The following is a 24875-nucleotide window of genomic DNA, read 5'->3' as shown; positions in this document are numbered from 1 at the left end:
GCCATGGTCTAGCAACCGCAACGGTGGTTCAAGGGTTGGACTCGATGATCTCTGAGGTCCCTTCCAACCCAGCCAATTCTATGATTCTATGATTCTGTTAAGGCTTTATTTACCTTGTGGAAGTCTCAGCATAAAGAGAACAATTGTAAAAGAACACTACTTTAAAGGCTTTAAGTGGATCTTTCTGTGGCATAAGTGATTTGCTCTTTTTCCTCTGGGCATTTTGCAGCCAGTGCAGACAGGCAGGCAGGAAGGAACTGGATTTGGGATTGGCTGGATTCCAGTCAGACTCTATTCAGACCCGAGCCAGAAAGAGTATGGGCTGATTTGTAAGTTTTGGGCAGAGATGACAGTTGAGAGAAAACAGCTGTCTCCGCTTTGTGAACTGATGAAATTTGTTATGAATATGTCAGACAGTAAAAGTGTGATGCTTGGTAGAGTGTGAGAAATGCATTAAGGATCAGCTTGTCATGCACAACTCAAGAAAGCAAAACCTTTAGTTGAGTAAAACTAAAGGAAAGACTGGCAGATAAGCATGGATGATGTTCTTTATATATCCATAAAAATAAGTGTATTCATTTGTAAAAACAACAGCTTGTTCATTAAAACCAGATGTGCAAAGTGGCCTTCTCCCTGTCCCCCTGCCCTGTTCTTACTTGAGGATGAACTAAATGAAGCCTCTAAGTGATGGGAAGCTGTAATTTGCTTGTAAATGGAGGTAACTTCCCACCTGTGTTGATGACTGTCTAGAGAGTGGCTTGGTTAGGGATTTAAACTTTTCATTTTTCTCCTTCTTCCATTCCTGGGTTTTAGACATGGTGCTACAGTAAGAGCAGTTTTATTTGTACAGACCTGTGCAGGGTGTGACAGCTGTTGTCAAAATAAAAAAAAAGTGTTAAAGCATGCAGTATCTGACAGGATCTTTTACCTTCCTGTTTTCTATTGTTTGTTTTATTTTTCCTTGCTTTGTAAGAGCAAAAATCCCAATAATGACTGCTCAGCTGTGTCTTGTCTTTGGCATAAATTAAGCCTAGTTAAATTCTAGAGATGTTCCAAATAAATTTCTGTTTCAGGCTGCTTGTGGTGACTTAAGAACTGCTTGTAAGTGTCTGAAGTGGTGTGGGATAAACTGAGTTAGCAGAGAATCTGATGCCTCTTGGAGACTGTAAAGGGCATTGTATAGGAGTAGAACAAGGCAGTGATGACCCAAACAGATGAAATCAGGTATGTGGATTGTCTACTGCTCCTGGCTCTCTAAGCTGGAAGACACCACATCCTCAGCTCTTCTGGCACTGTTAGCTCCTTAGTCCAGTCATTTCCCATCTGCCTCTGATGAATACTTTGTGATTTCCTGAAAGATGTAGTGACAGGTGAGGTTGTAGTCTGTAACTGGAAATGAAGTGTTATTGAACTGATTTTATTCTGAAGCCTCCCAATGCTGTTTGAGCTCTGCTGAGGAGAGTCTGAAGATGAATGAGCCCCTCCACCTCCTTAGATGTTTGGGATCCTTGTGACTGTGATTCTCACCTCTGAGGAAAAGCTTCAATTGGAGCTGTCACCTTAGTAGACAAAAAAAGGAATCCAACTGTAAGACATGTACCCAGAGGAAATCATGCTTTGCTGGTTCTCTGGCTTATGAAACTTCTTGTTTTTTTCATTGTTTTCCTTGTCACCATGATTGCTTCACCTCTCCTGCCTGCAGGATGGTGGAATGGCAACTGGGAGTGGATGGGAATGGACACAAACATTTGGGCATGGCAACCAACTATGGGGAAGAAGTTTGGATGTAGAAGGGTGGTGTAATCCCCAGTGGCAGCCTGGGCCACACCATAAAATCTGTCACATCTTTTTGTGCAGAAGTCTTCAGTATGGTCAATGTTCATTGTGTTGTATGTGCAAGACAGGACAATACCTTGGGATGAAAAATCCTCTGGTGTTTTTTTGGGTTACTAGAAAAACCTTAAGTTTGCTTTATGAAGCACATGGTACAGAAGGCAGGTTTTGTGCTGATCCCTGCTCTTGCTTTGGATCAGCTCATCTCTGCTTTCTCAGTGGGAAAAGATATCCCAGGAGAATAACACCCAGGGGGCTGCTTTTCATGAGAAACCAGCTTTTTGGAGGCATTTTGAACATAACCTGAAACTTTTGTTTAGGGAATTGCAAAATAATGTCCCTTGTGATTTAGCAGCCTCATACTTTTACCTCTCAAACATGAGCTCGGTTCAGAACTGACTGGTATTCTGTTACACAACATAAACATGAAATTTTCTGTATGTGAAAAGCCTCCCTTCCAAAATAGTCCAGTTGAGCCTTTTTGTCCTTTGCCAAAACCACGGAAGGAGAAGTTTGTTTGGGATTTGTCCAAATGTGAATGCATCTGGAGTGGACTTCAGGTTGGTTCTATTCTAATGGGCAGTTCCACAAGATTTGCTTCTCTGAGTTTTACAGACAGGGATATGGAAACAGACTGTGTGGGTGTTTCTGTACCTCCTTATCTTCTGGCTGCCCCTTGGGGTGATGGAGAGGTGGCATTTCTTGCCTGAGAGATTTCTATTTATTAGAATCAGATGCTGTAGCTCTGTCCTCTGGTTTTGGTAAAGCTGTAGGATATTTGTATGGGTATAATGCAAAATGTATTGACAGAGTAGCAAGGGAATATGCTTTTTAGTTTCTGAAATGCATTCACAGGATCTTTAGTCAGGTGAGGGGGAAAAGGTAAGAACATGGCTATCAGCAAAAGCCACATAAAAAGATAGAACCAGAGAATCTTCTGAGTTGGGAGGGGCCCATCAGGATCATTGAGCCCCTGTGTAGGGCTCCCCCAGGATCACCCCATGTACCTGAGAGCATCACCCAAACCCTTCTTGAACTCAGGCAGGTTTGGGGCTATGACCACTTCCCTGGGGAGCTTGTTCCAGTGCTCAGCTGCCCTCTGGGTGAAAAACCTTTTCCTGATACCTCACCTAAACCTCCCCTGATTCAGCTTCCTACCTGAGACAGATGATAAATGATCTTGTGCATCCTCATACAGGGGAGAGTGGTGCAAAATTTCTTAGGATTCTACTACTCCCCTGGTCAGCTGAAAGCAGTGTATCATGGTCAGGTATGAATACTCCAGTATTTAGGAATCTCTTGAGCCAGCCAGCTGTAATCCATTACTTGTGTCTCCTCAACTGTTTCTTTTCAGATGTGCTTTGCTGGGGAATCTACTCCCAGTTTCAAGTCCTGGGCTCCCAAGTTTTATTTCTACAGCTGAATTTCCATTTGGCTTGCAAATACTACTTCTGAGTCCTATAATACTGGTTGGAATTATAGCCTGTACTTGAGGAAACATTGCTTTAAACAGATCCTCTGTTTTCTTGCTCTGGTTTGCCCCATAGGGTGTACTTGCCTTTAAAATCAAAATCTGGATAAACAGAGACACATATGGGGTGGCTTGTTTTTTGAAAGCTGGTGAGCAAAAATAGTACTAGCATGCTGACTGTCTCTGTGGGTTTTGGCTAAGGAAAAGAGCTGGATTTCCAAAGCAAAAAAAAAAATAAATGGAACTATATGTAGCTTTAAACTTGTTTTCTCTTTCACAAACCATTCTGCCACTAGCAGGTGTTACTTAATATTTGTTGTGATGTGTAGATACAAGTTTTGTGAAACTTGGGGTTGTACAATATGTAATGAGAAGTAGGCAAGGCTGGGTTAGCACTGTAAATCAGTGAAAATGTTGGGCTGCCAGGAAACTTGGCCCCTGTAGAGCCTTCAGTGTGGTGTTGGGGTTTCAGTAGTTACAGCTGTATATAAACACAGGCTGGCATAGTTCTCTTCCATAAAACCCTGTCTTGCTGTGTCACTGAGGGCAGAGTGTCTTCCCATCTGGAGACAACTCTAGTGCAAAATCTTGTGCTCAGGCAGTTGCTGCAAAAAGCTGTACAGTGAGACAGCTCCAGACATGACAACCTCTGAGCATCTAGAAATGAAAAACTTGAGGAATTTGGCGGTTGTGGGGCTTGGAAACATTTTAAGTCTGTGCAGATCCCTCATAAATTTTAAATAACCCTGGGGTTGTGAGACCTGGTCTGAGTTGATTTGATGTAACATTCTGGGGAGTCCTCTTAATGGAAGAAGAAAAAAAAAAAAGTCTCAAAATTCGGTTGGTAATAGTGTGAAATTGAAACACTTTGCTGTAATAAAACTGTATAGATGAGAATTACTTTTGCTCATCAGCAGTAAACATTAAAATTTTAAAGGCTTTTCCTGGCTGCAGGTGACTGATTAACTTTGTTATAGATTATGATAAAATCAAACACCTGAGATTGCTGTTAATTAGTAAGTTGTCAGGGTGGTTTAAGTCTGAAGAAGATACATGGGAGTCTAGTTCTCTGCATTGCTGCACTGCTAATTTCTGGTTTATTAAGACTTGAAAAAAACAAAAGACAAAAACCACAACAAAAAAACAAACCTAAAAATAACTGTTTCACCTGTGCTGAGGTGTTTGTGTACTTCCAGTACCCTTGCTGATCTAGTAGGTTTCAGGTAGTTCTTTACAACTGAAGAAAGAATAATTCATAGAATTGTCTGGGTTGGAAGGGATCTCAGAGATCATCAAGTTCAACCCTTGATCCACTCCCACTGCAGTTCCCAGCCCATGGCACTCAGTGCCACATCCAGGCTCTTTGGAAATATCTCCAGACACGGAGAATCCACTACTTCCCTGGGCAGCCCATTCCAATGCCTGATCACCCTCTGCAGAAAGAAATTCTTTCTAATCTCCAACCTAAACCTCCCCTGGCACAACTTGAGACCCTGCCCTCTTGTCTTGCTGAGAGTTGCCTGGGAAAAGAGCCCAACCCCCCCCTGGCTCCAACCTCCTTTCAGGGAGTTGGAGAGAGTGATGAGGTCTCCCCTGAGCCTCCTCTTCTCCAGCCTCAACACCCCCAGCTCCCTCAGCCCTTCCTCACAGGAATTCTGCTGGATCCCTTCACAGCCTCCTTGCTCTTCTCTGGACCTGCTCCAGCACCTCAATCTCCTTCCTGAGCTGAGGGGCCCAGAACTGGACACAGGACTCAAGCTGTGGCTTCACCAGGGCTGAGTACAGGGGCAGAATCCCTTCCCTGGACCTGCTGGCCACGCTGTTCCTGAGCCAGCCCAGGATGCCATTGGCCTTCTTGGCCACCTGGGCTCCATCAGCCTCTCCTCTTTGGACTTGTGCTGGATCCCTTCACCAGCCCAGTTGCTCTCCTTTGGACCTGCTCCAGGACCTTGATATCCTTCCTGAACTGAGGGGCCCAGAATTCATACCCCTTTTTTAGTGTACATACACACTTGTTACCAAAGAACTGCTCTTCTTCTTTGCTAGCTGCTTGAGGTGTCATGCTGCATTGCTTCACGGTGCTCTCCAGTCTTTGAATTCCCATTCTTTTCTCTGTTATATAATTTGGAGTATAAGAATTAAAAGCAGGAACCTCTGACAGTAACTCACACTGAATGCTACATGTTCAGTGTGACCACACTGATTCCCAGTTAGGTTGGTAGATCTGATTCATCTAGGTGGTAGTGGAGCAGCACTCTAAAATAACCTACACCTGAAATCTTACAAACTTTAGATCCTGCTGGGTCCTTAGAAGGGGAAAAAGTAACTCTGGCTTTTCTCTTCCCTGCTGTAGAGATGCTTGGAGCAGAGTGTGCAGTTGCCTTTGACTTCTTGTGCCTCTGTAGTACAAAGGAAGCTGCTGTGTTCAGAAGCAGAAATGCTTCCAGGTGCTGCAGAGGAAACCCAGTTCTTTATTTTCTGTTTTCCAAGGTAAGGGATGTTAAATTTGATAGGATTTGACACTGATACTGCAGGTCAGGATAGAGTAGTTGAGTGCTTCACTTTCTATTGGGCACACTGCCTATGAGACCATCTCTATCCACAAAATGGATGCAAATTTGAGTTCTTCCTCTGTGCTAAATGACACTGGAATAAACCTAAGAAGATTCTTGTCATGCTTGAGTGTTTGAAAAAGCTGTAAGTAGCAGACATCCTGGAACTTGTTGTCTGTGGAATCACAAAAAGGATATTACAATGGCTTGTATTTGGAGGATAACTGAAGTTAGAAGAGCTTTCATTTCTTCTAATGAAAATGTGAACTGTCAGGTAATTCTTGATAGTGTTTTAGGGAAAGCATTTAATTGCTTAGGAAATGAATTGTCTGAACTGTGCATATTTATTTTATGGCCCAAATGGTCCTTTTAGTCAAACGTAGTTTCTCTGTAATGTTTCATGTTATAAAGTTTCAGATGTAACACAGCAGTATTGCTGTTCAGTCCTCAGATGGAAATTTGAACAGCTTGCTTTAGCACCTTCAAGCATCTATGAAGCCCAAATAGGTGGGTTGGGAGCATGTTTGGTATGTCAGGGCATAGGTGTTTTAAGGTCTTTTGTTCCATTGTGTTAAATGAAGTCTAATTAGTCTTAATTTTGAGACTTTCAGACTTTTTTGATCTAGTATTTGTTTCCATCCAGAAGCCTGCCTTATGCCCCTGGTGTTTTGGATAAACAGTTTTCCTCCTTCACTTCTTTGTCTCTTTGCATGAAAGCCCAGCTGTGCATAATACTTTACTGTGAAAGGGATTTTATGTTTATCTGACTTGTTTTGAATGCAATAAACACTAGATCTCACTTTCCATTTTATCTGTCTGTGTTTAGTTTAACAAAATGCTCTATCAAACAATTTAAGTGGCATTTGGCTAGATTATAGATCTCGGATGAATAGCATTGAAGTATGAGAGGTTTAGGGTTGGAAAGAGGATTCTCTAAGCATGATGCTTTGCCCACCTCTTATGCCCTTTTATCTAGGATAAAAAAACCATGCTCTGAAATGAACTTGATGAGTTTATACCCTGTATTTTGCTGTGCCACTGGCATTGTTGGGTTTGTGCAGTGGTGAATGGTTTCAGTTGACAGCTTTGGAGAAGGGCTTCAAGCACTGAATAAAATTGCCTCCTTGTTAAATGAATGCTTTAAGAAGTCATTATGTGAAAGAAGAGATTTCCTTGCCCTTTGCTTTCTAAAAGGAAACCCCCCTGCATTCTAATGCTCTTCTAGCATATGACTTCTCACAATTGGTATAATAGTATCTTAAAGGTGTGGGTTTGGTGTTTTGGTTTTTTTCCCCCTGTTTAAAGGCAGCTGCACTTTCCCCCTACTAGTATCATGGTCATGGATGGCCTCTAAGAAACCTGTGTTGTAGGTGAGGCTATAATCATTCCTTTCTCTGGCTGTAGTGCTTAACTGGGCTGCCCGTGGAGTTTTTCAGTGATTAAGTTGTTTGGAACTGTCAGGTTATTTGACTGCTTTAATTGAAGCTCATCCTGCTTCTCCAGTAGTCTGCATCAGCGTGGTCCTTTAGGCTCTTCCAGAGTATCAGCTTCTAATCAAACTCTTGTGTCACTTACATAGTTGTTCTGCAGAAGCTCAGGTAGCAAATACCCTTCAAAATACCTATTTCCTTTCAAAATACCTTTTTCCACCTTGTCATTAACACATGTCATTGAAGATGTTACATTTCTTCTAATTAGAGTGAGGTTCCAATGCCAACTGAAGCTTCTATGGAAACTCACCTCTTTCAGAATTGCTGGCAAGGATCTGCTGTCTTAGATTCCCCCAAAACAGAAGGTACAAATTATATCCCAAGAAAAATAATCTGGGGCAAGTAACAAACATTCACTAAGAAAAATCTGGTCAAAAAGAGTGATAAAGATTTGTCTATAGCAAGTAGAGGAAATATCAGCATAGTTTACACAAGTGTCCCAACTTTGCTCCTGCCTGGCCCTCAGTTGTCTTTAACTGTCTTTATAAAGCCCTGACACCTGAGGCTGGTTGTTTTTGCTCCTTCACTTCTCTGTTTTCTTATTGTGTATTTTTATCCCACTCCCAGCAGTGAGGGGTAGAGGATCAAAATAGCAGAGAGGTTTGGGACTTCTGAAGGGAACTGAATATGTAGTGTAAATAAAGCTGATAGAAAGCAGTTCTTGCACAATTGGTTTGATACCTGCAAGCCAGTAGCATCCTTTATCTTTTTGTATAGAATGGAATTACTGCAGATCAGGTGTTTTTTCTTGAATTCCCTAGATGCCTGAAGATGCACAAAGATTAATCAGCTGTATTTTCTAGAAATATTGTCCCTAAAAAACTTTTTTTTTTTCATTTTAAACTACTACATTACAGTTGTTATAATAATGGTGTGGTTCTGCTGACAGTGGAGGGTATGTGGAGTTAATAGTTCAAAAAGCAGCCTCTGGCTTAATCCTGACTGTGATGTGCCAGATCCTTCCGTTGCTTGCTGCAGGAATGAGAAGGGGCCATAACAGCCAGAAACAGGATTTTTTTTGAGGAATTTTGTCCTCAGTCAGGAGCTTGCAAACCAAAAGAGGAACCAGTTCAGTTCCAGAGCACCAAGAGAGAAGCAAAGTTCCCCCTGGAGAACCCCAGCTACTGATATATTTATTTTTTTCCTGTGTTTATAGTAGATAAGGTTCTACATAACTTGTATACCTTGTGAAGGAGGGAAGTAGGTTCTGTCTGTCTTAGGTGTCTGACAGATTAGTTTTGTTTTCCTGGTGTGTGTATGTTCAGCTAATCCACACTTTAATTCTGGTTGGAAAGAGACTGGCTGTGTTTGAACATAAAAGGACCATAATTGTGGTGTACAGGTTCTGGTCAGGCTGACTGCTGCATTCCTAATGGTAGCAGGAGCAATTAGGAGCAACTTATGAAGGGAGCTAAAAAAAAAAATTAGATTAAAAATAACCCCTAATCACTACCTAAGAGGTTTCTGCCTCCAAGAAGGCTGGGGTAGGGCTTTTTGCATGGGTGTGTAGCGAGAGGACAAGGGGGAATGTTTTCAGACTTGAAGAGGAGAGATTTAGGTCAGACATTAAGAAAAAATTCTTTCTTGTGAGGGTGCTGAGGTCCCAGGTTTCCCAGAGAAGCTGTGGCTGCCCCATCCCTGGCAGTGTCTCAGCCCAGGTTGGATGGGGCTTGGAGCAACCTGGGCTGGTGGGAGGTGTCCCTGACCATGGCAGTGGGAACTGGATGATTTTTAAGGTCCCTCCCAACCCAACCCATTCTATGATAAATATGATAACTACAGTGATGTAAATCAGCCTTCTCTCTGAAGAACCTGCTTAAACTGTAGGGGATATCAGGTCAGACTGCATTTCTCTGAACCACTGCAACCTCTTTGGAGTCTCCAGGACTGTACAGGTAGCAGTAGGCAGGAGGTGGTGAAGTGTGGTGCTGGGGAAGAGAAGGTTTGTAGTGAACACTGGGGACTGATCACTGTGCCAATGGTTATTCCAAAAGTACTGGAGAAGGAAATACTTCCTAGAGTTTTTTTTTTTGAGGGGAAAATGACTTTACAGATTCAAGTCATAGCAACAAACATTTGAATCAAAAAAGGACAACAAGAAAAGCTGACTAGAGCCACAACTAATTATTCCAAGGTGCCTTTCTCAGGGATAATCAAGTTCACAGATGCAAAACCATTGCTCTTAATTGGGGAAAGAGGTGAGATTATTTGGGACTTCAAAACTTGCTGGTTGGGATATTCTTGCTCTGCAGGAAGGCTGTTTTGTTAAGCTGTGCTGCTGGGGGTGATTAGGAAGCATTTATGTCTTTAGAGATGTCTTAGCCAGCAGTCCAAGGTGGGACTGTGCCTTTCATTCAGGACTTCCTCCTAAGTTGCATAAACCAAAGGTCTTGGATCAGTGGCTCTTGTTACTGAAAGGATGGAAGCCTTTTACTTACCCACAAGCTACTTATTACTATAGTTGTTATAGAAACAAAACCTCTTAATGCCTCTTTAGTTTGCTGCTGTACAATGGAGTGCAGAAAGAAAAGAAAAATCAGATGGGAATCAAATCACCTGGCACGTGAGCCTGCTGTGCAGAGAAGGGAACAGCTTGCTTGGGTGCTTTGGGAGATGTGGCAGGAAGTGCAGGAGTCTTGCTTTGACCTCAGTCTCCTTGCTGAGTTTGAATTCTAAAGAAACAAGGTGGGGAGGCCTGGATTTTCCAGATTAACTGAAATGGAAATGTGGAGAGACTGGATCAAGTCTTTGAGTAGGGCTGGACTAGGTGAGATGCCTTGAAGTTCCACCCACCTAGCTCTGTTTTCTGTCATTCTGTGATCATAGAAAGCACAAAGTTAAGGGTTGGAAGGGACCTTGAAAGATCATCTCATCCAACCCCCCTGCCAGAGCAGGATCACCCAGATCCCTACAGGAACACATCCAGGTGGGGTTTGAATGTCTCCAGAGGAGGAGATCCCACAACCTCCCTGGGCAGCCTGGGCCAGGGCTCTGTCACTCCCATAGGGAAAAGCAAAATCAGGAAGCAGCTGTGCTGTGCTAAAGCTCCAAGTGATGCAGGGAAAGTATCTTTAGGAGACAGAAGGGAAACTTCTGGTCAGTCCAGGTTTGTTCTGCCTCTGAAAAATGAAGTTTTGAGTGCTGGGAGATGTTGAAGACAACAATATCTTTCTTCCAGTCTCCAAGAAACTTGAACATGAAGTGGCTTTTTAATCTCTTGGAGTCATCTGTGAAGCACTGTGGTGTTCAAGAAGCAGTCTTGCATTCACTGCCAAATATTCACCACAGGAACAAGCTGGTGATAAGCAACACCTCTGGTGGGAGAGCCTGCTTCTGAAATAGAAATTGATGCATGTAATCAGCTGGAGACAATCTTAGCCTTAAATTCATATGGGGTTTATGTCTTTAATACTGATGCACAGTACCAGAGAATGGAGTTCAAAGGAGAAAATAAACCCATGCTGTCCTGTTGGTACAGAAGTGCTGCTTAGCTTTGCTTTCCCTACTGTGCAACACTTCCCAGTGGGATTAAGGTTGAAGCTAACTTCACTGTCCTATTTCTCTGAAATTCTCAGATAATTGGCAGACAGTCACTGCTGTTTCATGTTTGTTTTATGAAGGTCTGATAGAGAAAAATGAATCTGGAATAAATACTTTTTTTTTTTTTTAATAAAAAGCAACAAACCTGAAAATCCCAGATGATTCAAGTTATTTTGCTGAAATAGCACATCAGTTCTAGACACAAAATGAATTGTTGAGTATGGCACAGGGAGGGTGGTGCAAAGAGTATGAAACACTGGAGCAATATTACATAAAAGGAGCACAAGTTCACCTTGTTGTCAGTGTTGCAAATGTTTAAGCTTTCTGTTTGCCTTTTGATATAAACGAGCCTGTGGTTTGTTTTTTTTTTTTTTTCCCTTTGAATCTGTGTTGAAGTGAGTAAATATTTGATACTTCTGCAGAAGAGGGCTTTCCAGTTAGTCAGGACTTCAGAAAGCTCTGGGGCTGGATATTATTAAGGTGAAAAATGTATCTTCAGCCTTCTAATCTTGTAGATGCCACGACTACTGTAGCCTTGCAGTACTTCCAAAGGAGTCTCTCCTGCCCTCTGTGACATTTTCCCCCTGCTTTCTGATGTAAGTGCTTCTGTGGCTTTGCACTGAGCTGGAGAGTTGAGGGATTGATGTGGTTTAAAATGAAATTTCAAACAATTTTTTTTTTCCCCCTTCACATGAAGCAGGGAGAGAAGCAGCAGGAATAAACAAGCAAATGAAAGGTGGGACAGCTGCATTTGGCAGCAGTGTTGGCCCATGCTCATTCAGGTCAGAGTATATACTAATGTATTGTACCAACCAAGTGGCCCAGGTGGCCAAGAAGGCCAATGGCATCCTGGCCTGGATCAGGAACAGCGTGGCCAGCAGGTCCAAGGAAGTGATTCTGCCCCTGTACTCAGCCCTGGTGAGGCCACACCTCGAGTACTGTGTCAGTTCTGGGCCCCCCAGTTCAGGAAGGATATCAAGGTCCTGGAGCAGGTCCAAAGGAGGGCAACCAGGCTGGTGAAGGGACTCGAGCACAGACCCTATGAGGAGAGGCTGAGAGAGCTGGGGCTGTTCAGCCTAAAGAAGAGGAGGCTCAGGGGAGACCTCATTGCTCTCTCCAACTCCCTGAAAGGAGGTTGGAGCCAGGGGGGGGTTGGGCTCTTTTGCCAGACTACTTTCAACAAGACAAGAGGGCAGGGTCTTAAGTTGTGCCAGGGGAGGTTTAGGTTGGAGATGAGAAAGAATTTCTTTCTGGAGAGGGTGATCAGGCATTGGAATGGGCTGCCCAGGGAAGTAGTGGATTCTCCGTGTCTGGAGATATTTCCAAAGAGCCTGGATGTGGCACTGAGTGCCATGGGCTGGGAACTGCAGTGGGAGTGGATCAAGGGTTGGACCTGATGATCTCTGAGGTCCCTTCCAACCCAGCCAATTCTATGATTCTAACCATGGAATCAGAATGGACTTAAAAGGAAAAATTGACTCAAGTCTGACTTCACAGTGAAGTTGTTGCTAATAATTCTCCAGTTTCATTTTTAGCATGGTGAGGATGTGCTTTCTCTTAAGCATTAGAGCTGTAGTAACAACTGAATTGTAGTTTCTCATCTGCTTAGAGCTGGCTCTGTGAAATGGGATGGTTCTCATCTTAACGTGATGAGGTGTGATAGGACTGGTAGCAGCAAAGTGAAATTACTCCTTTTTGTGACAAAGAAATGCTGCCCATGAACTTTTCAGTCTGCCCTCTTTTCAGACGTAGGTTCCATGGATATAGAGAAGTATTTAAGTTTTAAGATAGTTTTTATTTTCACAGCATTGTTAAAAAAAATCAGCTACTTCCAGCTGCCTCTGTCTCATAACCAGTAGATACTTTCCTTCATTTTGAGGGTGAAGTTGAAGTCTTAACTTAGAGGTGCAGGTGAGGATTTTTTGGAGCTCTTACCCTAAATAACAGAAATCTTGTTTATTTTTTGCTGCTGGCTAAGCCTGATTCCTTTTTAAAACCAACCTAAACCAAAAAGCTTGTGGAACAAGCTGTCCCACAGAGGGTTCAGGACTTGTTGATGATCTCTGAAGTAGTCAGGTAGGTTCCTTTGAGAACTGTAGAAAATAGGAACTTGCCACAGTGTTTGGACTGTGGGAGAGAGAGAGCATGTGTGGTCTTGCTCTCCAGACAGCCATGAACCCACAAAGAGAAGAAGCTTTCATTACATCTCCCAACCATGGGAAAAACTTAATTGTAGTTTGCATTTCATTATATACCGAGGTCCTTGACTGTTTGATGTAAATCTGTAGGAAACTGGCTTTGATAATTATGGTGCCCATACCCTATGCCAGCACCACTCCCTGATTTGCAAGGAATAGTGCTATCAACAGAGATAATTATCCCATGAGGTTTCCTAATGCTGCTTGTCCCACTATTGCCATCACTGAGAAGCATTGGGTTGAATTATAGGGCTTCTGGTCTGATGTTTTGGAACATCTGGAGAACTTTAGAAGTGTTCTTCCAGTAAATCTGTGTGTGAGCAGGATGGTGTCAGAAAAGGTTGGTTGTGACATGTAATTTCTTCTCCTTTATCTAGATGGAAACAGATTTGTTGTAGGCTTTTTGGTGGGATGGAGAATCCCAGCTGCAGGTTGTCTCTGGTAGTGCTGGCCATCTTGTGAAGCAAAAATATGGCATGGGTTGGGCTGTAAGGTGCATCAGCTCCTGCAGCTGATGGAAAGGTGCAGGGTGAAGGGAAATTGGGTGATGCTTCTGGAGAGGGGTTGTGAGAGGATTCAACAAGGAGCTTCTGTTCTGTTAGGAAACTCCTGTTGGCTGTGGGGAAGCTTGGAGTTTCCCAGTGTTCAGTGACAGGGAATGAGTGGCCTTAGTCCTTGTCTTAATTCTGGATGTCCAGTTCCATCTTGCTGCTTGCTGCCCAGGAGGAGGAAGTTCTTGCTCCTTCCAGGCACTGCTCCGTGGAACAATAGAGACAAAAGAAGAAGAGAACTTCTCATCTTGCTGTAGCTCAAGCCTTGGTGTCTGGAGAGCAACTGAGCTGCACACTTGGCAGGATGGAGACACGGGGTGAGTGAGTGGGTGCAGGTCCTGTTCTGGCTGAGGAGATCCCATGGCTTTCATATGGCTTTGTTTGGTGTGCAGATTCTTTAGGTAGTGGCAGGGACAGGTGTGGCCCAAGTGCCATGGGGAGGGCTGGTTTGTGGTGAAAGAGTTGAGAGGCCTGTCCTGGAAAAAAAAAATAAATCAAGGTGTTTGCTGGCTGTGGAAGGAAGGAGGCAAGTTCTCTGCCACTTTTTTTTCTTTTTTCTTTCTTTCTTTTCTCTCCTGTAAAATGCAGATGTATGCTTTATATTTGTCCCAGCTCTTTTTACCAATGTCAGATCAAAATAAAACTTGCCTGTCTGTAATAAAACCAAATCAAATAGTGAAGATACCACTCAAGTGTTCACTTCGGCAGCACATATACTAAAACTGGAATGATACAGAGAAGATTGGCATGGCCCCTGCACAAGGATGACACAAATTCGTATTTTTTTTAAAAAATTTTCACGGCCAAGTGCCGGGTCCTGCACTTTGGCCACAACAACCCCATGGGGAGCTCCAGGCTGGGCACAGAGTGGCAGAAAGGGACCTGGGAGTCTGGATTGCCAGGAAGCTGAACAGGAGCCAGCAGTGTGCCCAGGTGGCCAAGAAGGCCAATGGCATCCTGGGCTGGATCAGGAACAGCGTGGCCAGCAGGTCCAGGGAAGGGATTCTGCCCCTGTGCTCAGCCCTGGGGAGGCCACAGCTTGAGTCCTGTGTCCAGTTCTGGGCCCCTCAGCTCAGGAAGGAGATTGAGGTGCTGGAGCAGGTCCAGAGAAGAGCAAGGAGGCTGTGAAGGGATCCAGCACAAGTCCTGTGAGGAAGAGCTGAGGGAGCTGGGGGTGTTGAGGCTGGAGAAGAGGAGGCTCAGGGGAGACCTCATCACTCTCTCCAACTCCCTGAAAGGAGGTTGGAGCCAGGGGGGGTTGGGCTCTTTTCCCAGGCAACTCTCAGCAAGACAAGAGGGCAGGGTCTCAAGTTGTGCCAGGGGAGGTTTAGGTTGGAGATGAGAAAGAATTTCTTTCTGGAGAGGGTGATCAGGCATTGGAATGGGCTGCCCAGGGAAGTAGTGGATTCTCCGTGTCTGGAGATATTTCCAAAGAGCCTGGATGTGGCACTGAGTGCCATGGGCTGGGAACTGCAGTGGGAGTGGATCAAGGGTTGGACTTGATGATCTCTGAGGTCCCTTCCAACCCAGCCAATTCTATGAATTATTCTTTCTTCAGTTGTAAAGAACTACCTGAAACCTACTAGATCAGCAAGGGTACTGGAAGTACACAAACACCTCAGCACAGGTGAAACAGTTATTTTTAGGTTTGTTTTTTTGTTGTGGTTTTTGTCTTTTGTTTTTTTCAAGTCTTAATAAACCAGAGGTTTATTATTTATTAAGAGGTCTCTGAGGTCCCTTCCAACCCAACCAATTCTAGGATTCTATGATTCTAATTGCTCCTGCCTTTTTGTGAGAAAGAAACTTAGAAACAGGCACAGGGAAAGCCTTCATGAAAACTTCAGTGCTAATCAGGGTGAATGAATTAAAACTTTCACTGTACTTTCATTTCTTTTCTATTTAAAGTTTCCAAAAGGCTTTTAAATGGTGAGCGGGCTTCTTTTTTTTTTCTCTTTTTAAGAAGATAATTAAATCCCACAGAGCCCTGAAATGAAACCAAGTAACCTTTCCCAGTTACAATTGTTTTATATACACCAGGAAAAATACCAAAAATCCTGCAAACAAAATAACCCCACTAGCCTGGTTTTACCTTTCAGTGGAGCTACTTAAATTCAGTACTGCTTAACAGTTAGCACAAATACCAAAAAAAAAAAAAAAAAATTAGAGAATATCCATCTAGTGATGACAGTAGCTACATTACTTGTGAAGGAGTTACTGCTTTCTCAGGTTTTCAGATAGAAATACCTGTAGGAAGAAGGTTTTCTTCAGGCAAGTTGAAGCTTGCTGGCACACTCCTGGGAATGCAGTGTCTCTGAAAGCAGCAAGCCTGTGTGTGTATCCAGGAAGATTCCAGCTGGGGAATCAAATAATTCCTGTTGTAAGGGCTTTTATTTGGATTGTATGGATACATCTCTTTAGGAATTGGTCTCTTGGGACAAGGATCTGCTGTGTTAACTCTGTGCTATGGCTCTCCTCTTGGGTTGGCTTAATAGCAAGTTTCCAGGCTATGAGAAGGCCTGGCATCAAATGATAGTGATTGTCCTCCTGTTGTTTCTCTGCTGCATTAGGGAATATCTTTGGCTATTCCAGCACAATTCAGTAGAATTCCCTATGAAAATGGGAGTGAAAATTCAGTTGTAGCCCTGTTGAAAAGCTCTTAACTTGGTGTCAATGCATTAGTCGGTCTAGGGTGCTTAAACTGGAAATTATTTCACCCTTAAATCTGTTTTGGTTTGTGCTGACAACCATTCAGCAGTCCTGTGGTTCAGATCACTGCTATTTAGGCACTGTACATGTTAAGATTTAAACTATTTAAAGTTTAAACCTGTTAAGTTTTAAACTATTTTCCTGCCTGCCACCAGGTGATCCTTGCCTGCTGTCAGCCTGGACACCAAAACCAGTTGCTTTCATCCACTCCTCATTTCTTGTTGCTTTGCAAAAGGTTAGAAGGCTCTCCAAGTGCATTCTCTTGTTGCACACAGTTATTTACATACAGAATGTAATGGTAAGAAAACCAAAAAACAAAAAAAAAAAGAACCTGAGTTTCTGTATTGCTTTTCCTTGTCAGCACTTCTCATCAGACTGTTCTCACAGCCCTAGCAGGGGGTGACTGTCAGCCCTCTGCAGGGCTACAAATGATGTTAATCTGCATCTGTAGAGCTGAACTATTTCTAAGTGTATCTCTGAAGAATTGTTTTTTATCTTTTTTTTAAATTGTAACCTCTCCTGCTTTGCAGGCAGGCAGTCACCTGCAAATCTTGATCTTCCTTCTCCTTTTAAGATTAATTTTCCTGACTGGGATGTTAGTTTTTAATCATAAAGACTGTAGGAGAGGAATATATGTGATCAGGTTAGAGCAGACCCCACCAATAAGAGAAATGAGGTTTCTAAGTGGGATAACATCTGTAGCTCTTCAGCCCAAAGTCTGAAGTCTCTGAGGATCAGGGATGCAAGAGGTTTCCATGCAGTAAAGCTCTGGGAGATGATCTGAGAGTTATCAAGGATGTTCCAGGTGACAGTGCTGTGATAGAAGCATCTGCTTGTCCTACATCCTCAGGGTGGAGTGGTGGTGAATTCAGTGCTTGTGCATTGCAAAGAAGTTTCCAGTTGATTCCTTCCCAGGGGAAGGAGTGATGTCCCTCTGAGCCTTAAGACTTCTCTGAATAATTAATCCTTTGGGTCTCTTTCCTCAGAGATAAAAAAACTGGCAAAGGTTGATGTGTTACACCTGATAAAGGAAGTAATTAGCAAGCCTTTGGATACATTCACAGAAATTAAAACCACTTGCATCCTCTTTTCTTAAGAGATTAAGGAAATTTAAGATTTCCTTAATAGATCCTTTAGGATTAGATGAAAAAAAACCCCCAAAACATAAACAAAACCAACTAAAAAAAAACCCTATGTGAGTTAAGTATCATTCCCTTTCTCTTTTTTGACTAGCCCCTAACTTGCTGTGTTTATCCCTATCTCCTCTGTTTTTCCTCTTCTTCATTCCTGCATGAGATGTGGGAAGGGTTGGCAGGGTAAAGACATTTTTAAAACTCTTCATTTGCTGAAAATACATTGAAGACTTAGGATTTGTCCTCCCAATTTCCTTTAGTTCCAGAGGTGAAGAAGTATTTGGAACGGGCTGCCTGGGGAGGTGATGAACTCTTCGTCCCTGGAGACATTTAAAAAGCGACTCGATATGGCACTCAGTGCCATAGTCTAGTGACTGTGGCGGTAGTTGATCAAGGGTTGGACTCAATGATCTCTGAGGTCCCTTCCAACCCAGCCTATTCTATGATTCTGTGATTCTATGATTCTATTTCTGTGGCTGCACAACTCAGCATTTGATTTGTTGATGACTGTATTAATAGTGAATAAACTTTCAACCATTGCCTTGAAAATAAAATGCCTCAGGAAACAAAATTTACCATGACTGTGTTATTGTCTTTGGTTTTGAGCATGCATGGGATGACATCAGGATATTGTGAGCAGACTGCTCCTCTGTACTGCAAATTGGTGGACTTTTATGCCAAACTTTGTTTTGTTTTTTGTTTTCTAGGTATAATGGATCCCTCCCTAATGGTGACAGAGGGCGCAGGAAAAGCAGATTTGCCCTTTACAAACGCCCTAAGGCAAATGGAGTGAAGCCCAGCACTGTTCATGTGATTTCTACTCCCCAAGCATCAAAGGTATGTGAGAGTGGAGGAAATCCTGGTTCTCTGATGATCTTGGGTTGTTGATGATGATCTGGTGTTGTTGAGTTGTGCAGAACAGCTCTGGTATTACTGCTGATTGACCTTGTTGCCAGTTCATTCTGTGGTAGATTTGTTTTGATGAAAGGTCTGCAGTGGATTTTCTTTTTAGGAATATGTATCTTTAATTTAAATCCATGTACTGTGTTAAAATAGTCTTTAACCTTAGGTATGAGATAATCTCACCTTTCTGCCAGCTGACTTTGTCAATGCTAATGATTTTATATGAGCTATAAAGTGGTTATGTGATGCACATTTTCAGTTTCTTCCTCACTGGAGTCTAAGATTGGTTTGTCTCCTTCCTCTTCAGGAAGATAAGCCATGCTATAGAAAACTTAGTGATCCTTCTGAGCCTTTCTGTTGCTTTTCTACTGCTAATAAAGATCTTGTCTGTGTTTCTACCTGAAGTTTATTGTACATGAAGGAGGAAAAGTAGTAAAGTAAATTTATTAACATCTAGAACTGTCTGGTTTAAAGTTCTGGTAGTGGAACCATGTTTCAAGCTGCATAAAAGTCATCCTATCTCTTCTCTCAAACCCTTTTGTCTATAAGCAAAAAGCAGCTAGAGTTCTGGACAAACTGGGGTGGAAGTTCTGTGGTGACACTCACAAAAATGTTTAGTTTGTAAGAGGTGTACGTCACTTGCTCACCCAAATATATATATATATGTTGGGCTAGGGAGAGAATGTACACCTTTCTTAGAACTGCATCCAGCTCTGGAGTCCTCAGCAGAGGAAAGACAAGGACCTGTTGGAGTGAGTCCCAAGGGTGCCATAAAAATGATCCAAGGGCTGGAGGACATGTTGAGACACCTGGGGCTTCTTCAGCCTGGAGAAGAGAGCTCCAGGGAGACCTTATTGCAGCCTTTTAGTACTTAAATGGAGCTTATGATGAGAAAGATGGGGCCAGACTTTTGATGGCTTTAAACTGAAAGGGAAGATTCAGACTAGGAATATTTTATGATAAGGGTGGTGAAACACTGGTCCAGTTTGCCCAGGGAAGTGCTTGGTGCCTCATCCTTAGAGATATTCCAAGGTTAGGCAGGGCACTGAGCAACCTGATCTAGTTGAAGATGTCCCTGCTTATTCCAAGGTGCTGGACTAGATGGCCCTTAAAAGTTCCCTTCTAAACCAAACCATTTTGTGGTACTTTAAGTTTGTTGTGTAATTTAGACCAAAAGAAGGATATAATTTCATATGTACAGTGTGTAGGATTGTTTCCTTCTATAATATATACCATACACAGGATAAACCTAAACCTTTAAAAATACACAATATCAGAGCTGCTTTTCTTAAAGATTGTCTATGGCCTGCCTAGTGCAGATAAATCCCTTGGATTAAACATTTATGTAAATATTTTTCAGTGTTCCTGTTCCTAGAATGAAATTATTTGCCAGTTAAATCTTCCTGATGAAATCAACCTCAGAATAAAACACCTCTTGTATATGTTTGCATGTGGGTAACTCTGGTTGCTTAAAATGTAACAAAGGGAAAAAAAAGTGTTTTAGAAAGCTGCTGGAAATACCTTCTCATTGGATAATCTTAAGCACTTGGACTGCAGATTGTCTTTCAATATTTGAGTTGCAAAATATTTAAGCACCTGGCAGACACAAGGAGGTATCTGGTTAATGTTCATCTGTGTTGTTACTGTATTGCAGATAAATGTGTGTGCTGTACCAATTAGTGCCCTTATAAAGATAACAGGGGGGTTTGAGATATTAAAGCCCCTCCTTTCAGGGTTTGGGTTCAGGTAGATAAGGCAGGTTGAATATAATCTTTGGCACTTTCTCTGAACCCTTCTAAAAGAGCTTTTGTGTGTTTATGCTGTTGTCTGGGCAAGGTGGATGTGTGCCAGAGCAGTGATGGAGTGGATTTTGGTTTAAGATGCTTTTCTAGCTTTTCTAACATCTTAAGCACCAGAGCCTTAAATGTGTTTTACTGGGAGTGGCTTCTGCATACAGTTTCTGTAAATGATTCCAGAAGCATAGACTAACAGAGAAAAGGAGCTGCTTTGTTCTTAGAAAATAATGTGCAACTTGACCTCAAAAGCTTTGTTCTGCTCTCTGCCTCTTATTTAAGGCAGATAAAACAGTGGGAGCTTGTGCTGCACAGGATATTAACAAGTTTCCTCCCTTTACAGCCTTACTTCTAGCTTTTCAGCTACCAGTTCTGTTTTACTTTGCTGCTCTGTCACTTGGCAAACTGAATCTTTGAGTAGAGAGAAAACCTGATGTCTTTCAGAGCACGATGCTTTTAGAGTGGTGGATTTAGCAGAGGTGGGTTAAGCACTGACTTCTTCTGTTTGTTTTGTGAGTGCTGTGACATAGATGCTTGAATGAGGTCCATAGCTGGTTTTCTGCTAATTCTGTTAATGCAGCAGCTCAGTGTCACGGTTTAACACTGGCCCGGCAATTAAACCGAATAACAGACTCTCTCTATTAATCTCTCTCTCCTTGATAGAGAAAGGAGAGAGAATAAGGGAGAGAGACTTATGGGTTGGAAACTAAACTACACAACTTTAATGAAACAGTAATGATAAATAGGTAAAATTACTAAATATATACAAATATACAGGAAAATGGAAACCACATTCCTCTCCTCTCTCCCCCAATAACTCTCACGTCACCACCGAGGCTGTAGGGCAGCACTGGGAAAGTCCAGGCTGGAATCCTGGAGTCGGCAGCAGTCGGGAACTGGAGGCAGGAACACACAGATATGGGCTGGCACGGATCAGGACCACAGGCAGATGAATGGACAGGATCCTTCCAGGATGCCGAGAAGGAAGGGAAGCAGGAAAGCAGGAAATCCGGAAAAGATCTGGCTTGGCCCTCGTGATGCCTCAAATTTATACTGAGTGTGACGTATATGGGATGGAATCCTCTGGTCAATTCTGGCATCTATCTTGTCCGTTCCTCCCCAAAGGAGGGCTCAGGTGGGACCTCTTTACTCCTTCTGGAGGGTAAAATGTTTTCCTCAGAGCTGAGCAGTGTCCTTGGCTCTGCACACCAGTCTCTAGCAGTAACTATAAACATCAAGTGTTATCAATCCTAGAAACACACACTGTCTGAGAAACTTGCTGTTAATTTCAGCAAGTGCAACTACTTACAAGAAACTTAGCTAAAAGCAAAAGTACAAGACAGAAAATCACCTTTATCCTGGTCCAAACCAGGACACTCAGGAACTCTAAGTGTCACCAAGTTTGTGTGTCAGCCTGAAAACTGCAGTGGATGGTGAGAGGGTGCTTGTCATGTCCCATTGTCCCTGCTATGCAGGTGTCAAGGACAGCTGGAGTAGCATTGGCTCCAGTAGTGAATTTGGTTGAGCTAAATGCATATGAATCAGTGCCTTTTGTTGTGGGGTTTTTTTTTCCTGTTGGAGTGTTTGTTTTTTGCCACTCTGCCTTCTGGAGGTGCTGAAGAAAATTTAGTATTGTTTGGCCTTCTTAGGGTATACTTGGGGATCAAGAACTGCATGGGATAAGTGGCCTCAATTTTGTTTCCAGAGGACTAATAAAATATGCATTTATCTCTTCAGCATTATGCACTTGGCTTTAGAACTTGTTCTATTAAATCACTTAGGCACCATTCAAGGAATTTTCTAGTGTTCCCAGTTTTACAAAACTCAGAGCTTTTGAGATTGACTTTCTCTACCATTATCAGAATTAGTACCACTGTGAGGAAGGAAGTCTTATGCTGTCTCTTGTGTGTTTGTGTCTGCAGAGGAAGGGGACAAGTGTGAGAGTGTTCACTGTCTGAACCTTATTTAAGATTTGAATAATCCACTTTGCTCAAAATCCTTGAGTTTCAGGAGAGGCCACTCCTTGCATTGTGTCTCATGATGAAGAGGAGAACTCCTCATCAAGGCATGACCATATTATCTTTAAAAATCTTCCTCAGACTACTGAATTCTTAGGTTTAAGTTTGTTACTAGCTCATTAGGACATAACTAGGATTGTTTTTTTTTTAATTTTTAAGCTCTTAAAACTATTTAGCAAAGTCAGAAGTTAATTGCAGTGTTTCTCTTGTTCAGTTGAGTTGTCTTAACTGTTGCTCCCACACACAATTGCTAATGCTGTAACACTCAAGTCTGGGTCTTCTGGTGTCTGAGATGATTACAGGATTGTGCAGAAATTTTCCAAGGAGTGTGAACTTCAAGTCTGAGTAGGATGTAGGTTTGGAGAATAATCACCTGGGAATGGTGGAATGCTAAACTGGAGTTTATTAGATTTATTTTTCTTTTGGAGGGGATAAGTGAAGTTTTTAAAGGCTATTATTATTATTATTATTAGGGTTTGTGGGGTTTTTTTTTTTTGGTTTATGGTATACAAGTCTGACAGGGTAAGAGGTGTCTAAAATGAAAACCAGCTTAATATCTCTTACAGAATAATATATCAGGACAGGGTAACTTGGTTACATATCCTAAGTATATGAGTAATATGCCCTGTCTAAATAAAACTGGGTGATCCCAATTTCTGCTGAGCAAAGCTGTCCATCTTCCTGTACACAGCCTCTTGGTTCAGTGGGTTGTTAGTTTTTGACCCTTCTCCCCTGTGCTAACACAGCTGGATGAGCATTCCTGTTTCCTCCTCTTCATAACCATCACAAACTCCCTGCTGTAGGAGTTCTTTTTGTGGGACTGTGGGAGAGAACTCCCCCAACTTCCATACAAGACAGATGCTGTCAGGTGGCATTAGCTGGGATTTTAGTGGTGACACTGCAGATAAGGGGTGTAATCTCCCCATGACTCCAGGTACATCTGCATTTAGATTCCTCTCTTGGTTTCAGATGCTTTTTGGGGTTATTCCTTTGGGAGATGAAGGTGAGAAAAATGAAAAAGGAGCTTTATGTGCATTTGAGTTGAAATATGGCATTAGGAAGCATGAATTGGTGACAGCAGCCCTCCAGGGTTCCCTAGGATGATTCTGGAAGCATGAATGAGTTGTGTTGGAACAGCATGCATGGTATTTGAGTCTTTCCCAAATAGTGTGTCAGCAAGCAAGACAATATAACCAGCAAGCACTAGAAATGCTCCCTTCTCATAAGTGAAAGCTCTTTGGTACCTAAATGCTTGGAGTCTTAGATATAGGAACCTGAACAAAAGGTTCCAGTTCTGTTGAAACTGGTGGAAAACTGCAAATGTCTTTTACTGCAGAGTACAACCCCCCACACACCTTTAATACCTTTTTAGGGTGAAATGTCTTGGTATTTATGATGTCTGTCTGTCTGCAGATGAAATGGTTCTTTTGGTAAGCAGTGGTAGATAAAGACAACCTATTTTCTGCCCTGTGAAATTACTATTTCAAGCTGACTGGGGAAGATCTTCCTGACTTCCAAGTCCAGTTACCTGCAGGGTTGGCTTCTGCTTCGTGCTGTCACAACAGCAGCTTGTGCAGTGGCTGGCTGGGTTCCTGCAGTTCCAATCAACTTTCATGCTGCTACTGGAGTAGAACAAAATGCAGCCACACGAATAATTATTAGGTCTGGGAGAGAGCTGCAATTTGTGCTTTGAGTGACGAGAGAAAATGGAAGTGTAGGATTCGTGGGATTTGTTGTTTACTGTAGATATTGCATCTGCTTTGACATACTCTGTGAATTTTGAGTAAAAAGACCAGAAATCCTTTTGGCACTGGCAGCTTTTTGGTCCTCATTCTGAATGAGAGAGCTGTAGAGCTCAGCTGCTGTCAGGATGGCACCGTGTCTGTCACTGCCTTCTCTTTCCTTTTGGGCTTATTTATGGTGTAAGGAGAGCACTGATTTGCTCTGTAGTATTTAACCAAATCTAAGAGTCCAGAGCTGTGCAGAGGCAGCTTTTTCTTGGTGCATCAGAATGAATCTACTTGAATAATAGTTTCTTTGGTGTAGAGTGTCTTTTTCTTCTGCTAAATGAGTATCATCTGAACACCCCAAGTCCCTATCCCATTGCCTGTGTGAATAGCAGGGAATGGTTAGACAGAAGAAAATGGTTAGACCCATTAGTTGGGCTTAATAAATGACAACTGTTACTTTGAAGCTCCCCTTCCTCAGCTTTTGGGACCTATTGAGCAGAATTCATGTCAAAGGTTTTGGAAAATCACTTTACAGTGTTTTCTAACAGAAACCAGATGCTGAGTGAAGGATGGGGAATTAAAAGTTGCTGAGGACTACAACAGCTATTTTTTTTATGACTTTAAAATGTGTTTTGTTTGGGTTTTTTTCCCATGCTTTTCCTTCAGAGGGTAGATGAAAGTTTTAAATAAAATGCTTTCCTTGTAAACCCTCTTTGAGCTGCTTTAATAAGTCGATATTTCGATCAGATTCTGCTTGAATTTGGGTGCCTTTTGAAAGCAAAGAGTAAGTGCAGAAATCACAAAAGAAGAAGAAAAGGGGGCACTGAGTTTCCCCATATGCTTCCACCTCAGCCTGGGGGAGTTTGGTCTTGTGGAAATGGAGAGTTGAGTAAAGTAGAGCCTGTATTTCAGCTTTCAGATTCTATGGTGTAAGGTCAGATGCTGCTGCAAACCTTT

General features: G+C 42.5%; 1 protein-coding gene and 1 non-coding gene across 2 annotated transcripts in view; both read left to right on the top strand.

Moving 5' to 3' along the window:
- Positions 1-24875, top strand: part of PELI2 (pellino E3 ubiquitin protein ligase family member 2) — an 82911-nt gene that overhangs the window by 12929 nt on the left and 45107 nt on the right. The window contains exon 2 of the mRNA XM_030452048.1: positions 18182-18311. Within this exon, the coding sequence (XP_030307908.1) occupies positions 18182-18311 (130 nt within the window). The remainder of the gene's footprint in view (positions 1-18181; positions 18312-24875) is intronic.
- Positions 14328-14434, top strand: LOC115598494. Its single transcript, XR_003987700.1, has one exon. It is a non-coding gene; the product is annotated as a U6 spliceosomal RNA (small nuclear RNA).

Source organism: Calypte anna, chromosome 5A (assembly GCF_003957555.1).
Source record: "Calypte anna isolate BGI_N300 chromosome 5A, bCalAnn1_v1.p, whole genome shotgun sequence".
NCBI classification, from domain to species: Eukaryota; Metazoa; Chordata; class Aves; order Apodiformes; family Trochilidae; genus Calypte; species Calypte anna.
This window is presented reverse-complemented; position numbering and strand designations above follow the sequence as displayed.